At 58.1% G+C, this 9,890-nt stretch overlaps 1 protein-coding gene across 1 annotated transcript; it reads left to right on the forward strand.

Moving 5' to 3' along the window:
• The first annotated feature begins 1,673 nt into the window (after positions 1-1,673).
• Positions 1,674-9,890, forward strand: AQP2 (aquaporin 2). Its single transcript, XM_026501918.4, has 4 exons — positions 1,674-2,122; positions 5,189-5,353; positions 5,730-5,810; positions 6,533-9,890. Exons 1-4 carry the CDS (start codon positions 1,763-1,765, stop codon positions 6,740-6,742), a joined length of 816 nt encoding a protein of 271 aa, XP_026357703.1. The 5' UTR covers positions 1,674-1,762; the 3' UTR covers positions 6,743-9,890.

Here is a 9,890-nt window from a genome sequence, read left to right on the forward strand (position 1 = left end):
ACTGGGTTCTAAATTTATGACTGTGACTGAATGACCACACACACACACACACACACACACACACACACACACTTGGGTTGGGAATTAATGGGCTTACAGAGAGAAACCGTGATGCTTCTTCCAGGTTTATGGGGAGGTAAGAGATTTTCACTTGATGAGGTGAGGGCAGGTCCGGCCCAGAATCAGGGGTCAGCAGGTCACTCCCTTTCTCTGTCTCTCAAGATCATAAACACCTTGACCGAAGAGGAGGGACCAGAAGGGGTGCATGGCCCATCTAAGGGCACACAAGGGGTTCCCCTCTGCAGTCTCTGATCCCTCCCAGACTTCTGTTCCTAGGACTGTGACTTGCTGGACAGGTGGTTAGAGCAGGGTCTGGAGACAGTCCTCCTAACCACCCTCTGAGCCTGACCCTGTGTTTGGGTCCCGGGGAGAGGGAACAGGGCCAGAGGGATCAGGAAAGAGCAAGGGAAGTGGGGCCCGGGGACTCCCAGGCCAGAGCAGCACTGATGGTGGGCCATGGCTTTGCCCAGATGCTGGGCTGAGTGGGCAGCAGGGCCAAAGAGTCGCTTATGGATCATTGTGGCCTCCGTGAGCCTGCACAGCTCACTGCCTCACAGAAATGTCCTCCCCATGTGGCTTGGGTGGCTCCGAGCTCCGGGGGGTGCCTACAACCTGTCACAGCTTCTGGGACCATGTCTTTTGAGTTTAGGGAGACCTTTTCTCCTCCTCCGAGTATTCAGAGTATAAATAAATAACGCTATTAGTAATAGCTGGTATTAATTGACAGCTGACTGTGGGCCAGGGCCGGCTCTGAGCACTTTACGTTATTTCATTTAATCCAAACCCCAACCCCATGTAAGTTGATTACGCCCTGTTTACAGAGCCGGAGAAGAAAGGGTAAATCACAGAGAGGGGCCAGGGTGATGCTGGAATGGGGAATGGAAGCCCAGAGCTTCCTCAGACACCCGTAGGTCGATCCCATCACCCAGGGCCAGGGTCCCCCTGCCACCAACACCACCCCCTCCCTCCAGGCTATGGGAGCTGCCTTTTGGCTGGGGTTCCAGGGAGGAGGCGAAGCTTAATAACTTCTGGGTGATTGACTACAAGAAAGTGAGCCCGGAAGAGAAGAAACCTTTATGCCTTGGAAGGTTCACGTCACAAGCCGAGCAGTTGTTTTCCATCCCCTTCAAGAAGGAATAATTGAAGGTCAACCACAGGAAGAACTTCCCAATCACTAGAAGGGGCAGCATGGACATCCCCTCTCATGGTCAGTTTTGGGTGAGGGGTTGTCCCTGTCTTGACCAATAGTTGGAGTCAGAGGGAGGGGGTTTGGCAACATCCCCTTTGAGAATCCCCATTCACAGGACCAGTGGGGGTAGGGGAAGCCCTGGGGCCTCAGCCCTGGGGGAACCAGGGAACAAACACGGAAAATCAGGGGACGTCAGTCCTTATCTGGAGCTCATTAATGGGGAACATTAGTCAGCTGTGAAGGCCGAGATGGGGTGATAGGCATGCGGGTGGGCAGGGTGGGGGGTGGGGGCAGGAGGCCGCCATAGGAGACACAAGGTAGGGGCCCAGACTCCACCTCCACCTCACGTGTCCCAATCCTGGATGGAAGAACCCTATAAATGCCCCTAGTCCAGCCTCCCCAGAGACCCTGAGAGAGAGAGAGAGAGAGAGAGGGAGGGAGAGAGAGAGAGAGCGTGCTCCGCAAGCTTCCTTCCCTGTGACTGCTGGGCCAGCCCGCACGAGGCTCCACAGCATGTGGGAACTCCGGTCCATAGCCTTCTCCAGGGCGGTGTTTGCAGAGTTCCTGGCCACACTCCTCTTCGTCTTCTTCGGCCTCGGTTCAGCCCTCAACTGGCCAAGGGCCCTGCCCTCCGTGCTACAGATTGCCATGGCCTTTGGCCTGGGTATCGGCACCCTGGTGCAGGCTCTGGGCCACGTCAGCGGGGCGCACATCAACCCTGCCGTGACTGTGGCCTGCCTGGTGGGCTGCCACGTCTCCTTCCTCCGAGCGGCCTTCTATGTGGCTGCCCAGCTGCTGGGGGCTGTGGCCGGGGCTGCTCTGCTCCACGAGATCACACCACCCGACATTCGAGGGGACCTGGCTGTTAATGCAGTGAGTAGCCAGAACTTTGTCCCCTCCACAAGGGGCAGATCCTCAGAGTCCCTTGGAAAGGGTGAGATGGGAGGGACCAGATCTGGGTGAGGGTCTGGGTGGGGAGACAGAAAGATGGAGGGAGGGAGGCGAGGGAGGAGGGAGAGAGGGAGAGATGTGGGAGCCAGGAACACAGGGGCCGTAAGGGAGCCTGGGGAGAAGGAGCAATAAGGTCAGAGCAGAGGCAGGATCCGTGCGGGTCTGCCGGAACCTTCTACCCTGAGCCTCACGGGGGAAGAGCAGCATTAAGGTTTCTGCTGACCTGATGCCTGCATTACAGTGAGGGCTGGGCTAGAACTCAGCAGAAGACAAAGTCCCAAAGCAGATGAGCTTTCTGAACCGGGAGGAACCTCACAGGGCTAGTCCCCAGGGTCTTCTCGAGGGAAGAAGTTTCCAGTAGTTCTTCAGCTTCTGTGTGTGGGCCTCACAGCAGGGGCTCCTCACAAGCCACACGCTGACACCTCACAACAGAGCTTCGCGGTAGGGATGGGTATTTCCATTGTTTAAGGTGCCAGAAGCCAGCCTTCAAACCCAGGCTTGACAGCAAAACTCATGATCTTTCCACCTGACCAATGTCCCCTCCCTGAGCCATCAACTAAGACCTGTTTAACAAACAAGGAAACTGAGGCCCAGAGAAGGGAAGGGATGGGCCAAGAGTTCTACAGGGGGTCAATACCAGAGAAAGCACCAGAACTCAAGGGAAAGCTGAAGAGGCAAGGTCTCTCCAGACCCTGGAGAAGGTCCCCAGAGCCTGTGACTAACTGCGGATTACACGAACAGCAGCTAATCGGACACCATAGGCACTTTAGGAGCTGGGGGGGGGGGGTGTGCCTCAATCCCCCCCCCCCCCCACCGCGTCCCTGCCCTCCGTCTCTCCTGGGTCTGTGCAGCACCCTGGCATCTGAGGCCATGGCTGGGGAGGCAGAGTCTATGTCCCCTCAATACACCTCTCGCTTCACCCCCCAACCCAAGCCAGGGCCGCAAGCGCCTCTTTTATGCCTTGATGCCCTGCCTTTCCCTGGGCCACTGGATAAAGGCTCCGATGTCTCCGAAGAGTCCTAATGGTTTCCATGGCCACCCCCTCCTTTGCACACATGACCCTTCCTCATGCAAGGGCCAGAGGTGTCCCAATTGAGGAAATTTTTTCTTCTTCAAAATGGAAAATATGATGAGGCTGGGGGTTCAGGGATGAGAAGAGGCTAGAGTGGACATGGTGGGAGACAGACTGAGGAGTGTGACCCCTTCCAGTGAGAATGAAATTAGCTCTGTTTCCAGCAAGAAGAGGTCCGGTTAGACTGCCAGAGGAACTTCCTGAGAATACGGCCAAGAAAGTCTCAGAATATGTGGCTCGAGAATCTCCTCTCACACAGAACAATGGGAATGTGAAGGGGCCGTGGGGACACTCACTCCTGTTTCTCCAGCATTTGACAGTTAACAGGGGCCTGCAGAAGGGAAAGGTCTGGGGACGGTCCCCCAAGTGACAGCTCAGCATTTACCATCTTGAGGAACTAGGGAGAACCCTGCCTGGCTGGAATGGGGCAGCAGTGGGCCTGAGTTGCCCTGAGGCTAGAAAGCTAGATGACCCCTAAGGCCATTCCAGGTGTCCTCTGAGGTCACTGGAAAGGCCAGTCTAGCCACCAGGAAGTTATCACTGATGCACGCCTGCTCTTTGCCAGGCCGGATGTCACTTACTTCTTGGTACAACACTGGAAGACGAATTCTGTGATCCCTCTACCCTGATTGGTACATTGAGGCTCAGCATTCACTTGACTCCAACCACAGAACTAGCTGGTGTCAGCACCTGGAGTCAGACGCCGAATCCACGTCCACACCTCTCCCTCAGAAAAGCTATTTACCAGTGGGGATGAGGCTGGGGCTCTGCCCTCGTCGTTCCCAGTCCTCACACAGTCCTCCAGAAACTGTTATCCCCATTATACGGAAGGACAAACTGAGGCTGAAGTAGTAAATAGGGTCCCGTGGCAAGTGATAGGACTCCAAAGTACCTGCCTTCAAGGCCCTTTTCACTGCCCCCCACTAGAGGCTCTAACATTAGACGACAGGGGGGTTAAGGTTAGACCCTAGAGACCCAAGCGTGCCAGCCTGATGGTTAGGACCCAAGAATGGGGGTTCAGGGCCTGGAGAAAGAGCGTGGGAGCTGAGAGCTGTCCCAGTGCCAACCAGTGCAGTGCCCAGCGCTTGAGGGCAGGGTGTAGGGACAGGATGACAAAACCCAGGGAGAAATCCAGTGCTGGGTGAGGCCCGGTTACGAAATCGCCTCTTTGCTCGGCCCCAAGTTCTCTCATTACCCAAGGCAGGGTCTGCCAGGACCATGGGCACCCCACCTGGTCCACAGGCCCCCACACCACAGTACAGGGCACCAGCGCCCCCACCCCAACCTCCACACAATGTGCAGGGAACAAATCCACAGGGCAAAACTCAGGCCTAGAACAGTGAGAACAGGCAAGATCGGGGGGAGCAGGCAAAGGTGAAAGGAAAGAGCTGTATACCGGGCTCATGGGGTGAGGGGACGCACAAGGACCGTCCCCAGACCCAAGTCCCAAGACCCTTCCCTGGGGGCCGTTTGCCCACAGGAAGAAAGACCACAGGCCCCTCGTTACACCAGGAGTATCTCACGGCCTAGAGAGCAAAGAAGGCCCTTCTGTTACCTGCCCTAAAGCTTGGGCTGCAGTCAGGACCTCTTCCCTTCTCGTTGTTCAGGAAACACATTTGGGGACCTCAGCACCCTTTTCCTCTCACATTGGGCACAGCCCCCAGATCTAATGGGCTATGGAGTCAGTTTTCCTACCTCTGGCCTAGGGACCACAAGCAGTCCTGGGGTCCATCCCCCTAACTTGGGGCCACAGCCCAGGAAAAAGCTATCATTCATTTGGGCTAAGGTGGCTGGTAACCCCAGGTGTTCAGTCCCAGCCCAGAAGCCTCTCTGGAGCTTTGACTGCAGTTGGGCAGGAAAATGGAGCCAGAGTGGGGAGTCTGCTCAGCGTCCCCTCACCCGCCCTCTTTCCCCAGCTCAGCAACAACACGACAGCTGGCCAGGCTGTCACTGTGGAGCTTTTCCTGACCCTGCAGCTGGTGCTCTGCATCTTCGCTTCCACAGACGAGCGTCGTGGAGACAACCTGGGCACCCCCGCCCTCTCCATCGGTTTCTCTGTGGCCCTGGGCCACCTCCTTGGGGTAGGTCATGGCTGCTGCTTCTAGCCTCCCTGGAGGGGTGGACATACAGACCTTCCCCAAAGAAGCAGACGCACAGACCACTCTAGAAATAGACACACAGACATCCAGAAGTGACAGACACAAAGACCCCCAGGGGACAGATACACAGAACTCCCCAGAGGGACTAGTCATGTAGCCACAGCAGAAGGTCTGACTCCCAGATACCCCAGATCTCACTCCAGCCTCCAATGAACACAGAGCCCTGTACACATATGGATTAACTGCCCATCACAGGGACTCCCCTGAGGCTGAGGTCGAGTGCTGCAGAGGGGCGCAAGGACCCCTGCACTGTCCTCGTCATCTCCCTCCGCTCCCTGACCCCTGCCTTCCCCTGTAGATCCACTACACCGGCTGCTCCATGAATCCCGCGCGCTCCCTGGCGCCCGCCGTTGTCACCGGCAAGTTTGACGACCACTGGGTAATGGTGAAACCTCCTGCCTTCCCCACCCCCCCTCAGAAACCATCTCCCTGCAGGGCGGGAACAGAGCGCGGTCAGAGCTCCGCCAACCCCTCCCCCCCACCCCCCGCCCCGCGCTCCTCCCGGAGAGCCCGGGGTTCCAGCCTGGGGCTCCCTTCTCGGGTCTGTTGCGGAACGCTTCATTTCCACATCCGCCCTCGAGGATCATAGCCATTGTTGCCTCCCTGGCTTTTTGGAAGAGTTAAGCGACGGTCCTTCAGTGAGGTGGGGAACAGCTCACACAGTGCGCTGGGGCCCGTGAATGGTAATATTTGTACGAGCTAACACAGACATTTATATCATCTAGCCTTAGCACGGGCCAGGCCTTATTCCACGCGCTTTGCAAATAATAACTCACTTCGTTTTCACGCCTACCCTAAGAGGTAGATATTATCGCAATGAAAGGAAACTGAGGCCCAGACAGCGTGCGCAAATTGCCTCTGTTCGCCGGGGCAGTCCTCTTGGAATTCGCACCCTTAACCCCCAGCTAACCAATCTGCCCCCACAGCCGCCGCTGTCATTACTAAGTCCGCCAATCCCCCCTCCCTGTATTCCATTAATCGGGTGGGAGACCCCCTTTTCAACACCAAGTCGGGCGGGGCGCGTCTGGAGGCTGAGGGGCGCGGGGAGTCGGGGCTCGCCCCTCCCATCCCCGCCCCGACCCGCCTCTCCGCCCGCCCCAGGTCTTCTGGATCGGACCCCTGGTGGGCGCCGTCCTGGGCTCCCTGCTCTACAACTACGTGCTGTTCCCGCCGGCCAAGAGCCTGGCCGAGCGCCTGGCCGTGCTCAAGGGGCAGGAGCCCGACGCCGACTGGGAGGAGCGCGAGGTGCGGCGGCGGCAGTCGGTGGAGCTGCACTCGCCGCAGAGCCCGCCGCGGGGCAGCAAGGCCTGAGCGCGCCGCCCGCCCGGCCCGAGGCCCCGGGCTCGGAGGGGGAGAGCTCCGAGGGACCGCCTGCCGGCCGCCCAGCCCGCCCTCCTCTAGCCCAGGTCCGAAGTCGGCCCCCGCGGCGCGCGGAGGAGCCGCTGCCAGGGCGGCGGGGTGGCGGCGAGCCTGGCGGACCCCCGGCCCCAGGCTGCAGGCAGGGAGCAGCAGTCCGACGCTCCGGCCCCTTGCAGGGAGCTGGACGCCTGGGGAGGGAAGGCCAGCAGGCAGAAGAAGGCTCTGGAGAGGTCGCACCGGGGTCTGCGGGGGAGGGGGATCTGGGAACCTTGCGGCAGGTTTTGCTAGGGTGCGAGCGTGTGTTCTTCCCCAGCGTCTCTCTGTCCCCAGGGGCGCGGTGTGCATGCTCCTGAGTGCGAGTGGCTGTGCCTGGGCTGCGAGTGCCCTGGCTGGCAACCGCTCACTCCCCTCGTGACCCCTTCCTCCCCTCAGTGCAATAAACCCACTTCTTCTGCAGCCCCATCCTGCCCAGGAGCTCCGAGAGGGTGCTCCCCAGGAGAGGGGAAGGGGAGGGTCTGGAGGCCCCTGAGAGGGCTGCAGGGACGGCCCTAAGGACCAACCCCTACCCTGCCCCTTCTGGAAAATTCCCCCAAGCTGCAGCGCTGGGCCCCAAGATCTGCCAACACCAATTGCTAGAGACAGAGAAGTATCAGCCAGCGAACGGCTTCCCCAGAAGTCGCCTCTGGAAAAAGGGAGGGCTGGGTGACCAAGGACCTCCTTTCTGCCCTGAGGGAAGACCTCTTCAAAGAAAGAAGCCGGCTTCCGTGCGTGCATGCGTGCATGCGTGTGTACATGCCCTGCACGTGCGCATGAGAGCCCCACCTCCAGGGGGCTCCAGACCCAGAGATTAGCCTGTGGCAGAGAAAACAAAAGCCCCTTTGGGCCCCCGGCCTTTGTCTTGGGAGAGGGGGAGATTTGCAACGGGACACTTAGTGAAAGGAGACACTCCGTTTCGCAAGTGAGGCCTCTCTCCCAACACGCACCCATGGCTGGCCGGCCGGCGGGTGTCCAGGCGTGCAGCCACAGGCCCCACTCCCCAGGCAGCAGCTCTTCCTCTCCAGAAATCCCTCTTCCTCTCCCTCCCTTCATGTTTCCACCTGGTGGGGTGGGGTGGGGGAGGGGAGAGCAGCCCAGCGCTCTCAGGACCACGGAAGGGAAGGGAAATGACTTGTCCAGGCCGAGGCAGGTCTGTGTCTAGAGCCTGGGCTTCTAAATTTCCAGGCCAGTGCAATGGTTCTCAAATGAGATTAAGTGGGATTAAGGGAGATGATGCATGTAAAGACGCTGTGTGAACCGTAATTCCTCATACCATTAGCACGCATTATTGGGATTATTTCATTATTTCCGCTTCCTGCGGGTAGAACACGGAAGGGGCCTGGTCCTCAGCCTCTTTTACCTTCTTTAGTTGGCGGCCGGTGCAAAGGACAGCCCTGGGAGTCCAGGCAGAAGGAGATGGGTTTGGGGGTGACCCCATCCTGGTCCAGCCTCTTCACCTCTCCTGGCCCTGAGTGTACCCTAGCTGTTCTCGCACTTTCTTCCTCCCACCACCCAGACACCACCCGTTCTCTCCCTCCCTCTCCAGTCTGCTGCATAGCTAAGGTAGGAATCACATCTTGAGCCCCCTTCGCCATGCACTCCAGGCTTCTGTCCCTGACTGCCTGACAACGCACCAAGCACCAGTGGAGACGGGAGTCTCCAGCCCCTTCCTGCCGTCCCCTCCCTTCAAAGATGGACCGTGTATGAGGAACATCTCTGTAAGGGTGCCCACTTCTTCATCTATGCTTTTTTCTGTCTTCCTTGACCAAAGTTCCCTCTGGGGTCAGAAAAAGGCTGCCTTGGCCATAGGTGCTATGGAGACATGGTCCCAAACCCCCGACAGCTGGTGACAGCCACCTGGCCTCACTACCAGAGGAGAGGTTGTATCAGAGACCAAAGTGACCTCTGGGGCTGTACTTTGAACTGCTCTGAAGTTCAAAGGCAGCAAAGCGTTGAGCTGTGAGCCAAGCCTGAATGTGTCTCAGGCACCTCATCCCTACCCCTCACCCCCACAGATCACCGTAGAAGTTGCCAAGAATGTCTCTTTATGTCTATTCTACTTCCTGGATTGCATCTCACCCAAAACTAAATGTGACATCACCACAACTCCCTGCCCTGATTGCCCCAATTGGGGTCACTAAGGTCAGAGGTCAAAGCAGGATTCAAAATGATGAGGATGGAGAGGACCTGACACCTCGCGAGCATCTCTTGCGTCCCAACCTCTGTACTAAAACCTCAGGCAGGTTAGGGAAGGACAGCAGATTCCAGCTCTGCGGGGTTTTAGGATTTCCAACGCACTCCCTATCACCCCCCCGTGATTGCCTCCCGACCCTGTGAGACAGACGGGCAGAGCAAATACTGTTCTGCCCATTTTATAGATTAAGGAACGGCGTTTCAGAGACTCATCTAATGTCACACGGCTGTATGTGCTGGACTCCAGACTTGAACTCAGGCCTTTATTCAAAAATCCCACGACCTGGGGGGATAGCTCAGGGGTAGAGCATTTGACTGCAAAATCCCATGATGTGTCCGTTCGGGGCTCAGAAAAGACCAGGTCTGGTCTGGGACAAGTCCTAGTTGCCCCTTGGGAGCCCCTGGTGGAAACCAGAGCACAAACTGAGCCTGGCCAGCCCGGCCCTCTGTCTAGTGTGGACGCCGGCCCTTGGGGACGGCCGAAGCAGCGTAGCGAGAAAAGGACAAAGGACACCAGGCTGGTTTCTGCCCTTGAAAAGCTTCCAGTCTGGAGGAGGATGGAGGTCAGACACACCCAACACCAGACGAGGCAAGGCAGCATGGAGGCAGGTGGGTCGGCTTCAAGCGGCTGACCCCTGGGGCCCAGCAGCGTCCATTCCCACATCCCCACTTTGTGCCGGATGACCGTGTGCCTGCAAGTGTCGCTTTCATGTGGCTTTGCCTCTTCCCACGGTGACTCTGTCTACATGCAGTGCCGCCCGGGCAAGACTGTAAGCCCTTTGGGGGCAGGGCTCCTTCCAGTTCTTGGATGGCATCCCCTACCTATTTTCCTTCATCTGTCTGCATATGGTAAGCACTCAATAAATGCTCA

The sequence above is a fragment of the Ursus arctos genome, unplaced genomic scaffold (assembly GCF_023065955.2).
Source record: "Ursus arctos isolate Adak ecotype North America unplaced genomic scaffold, UrsArc2.0 scaffold_26, whole genome shotgun sequence".
Classification (NCBI taxonomy): domain Eukaryota; kingdom Metazoa; phylum Chordata; class Mammalia; order Carnivora; family Ursidae; genus Ursus; species Ursus arctos.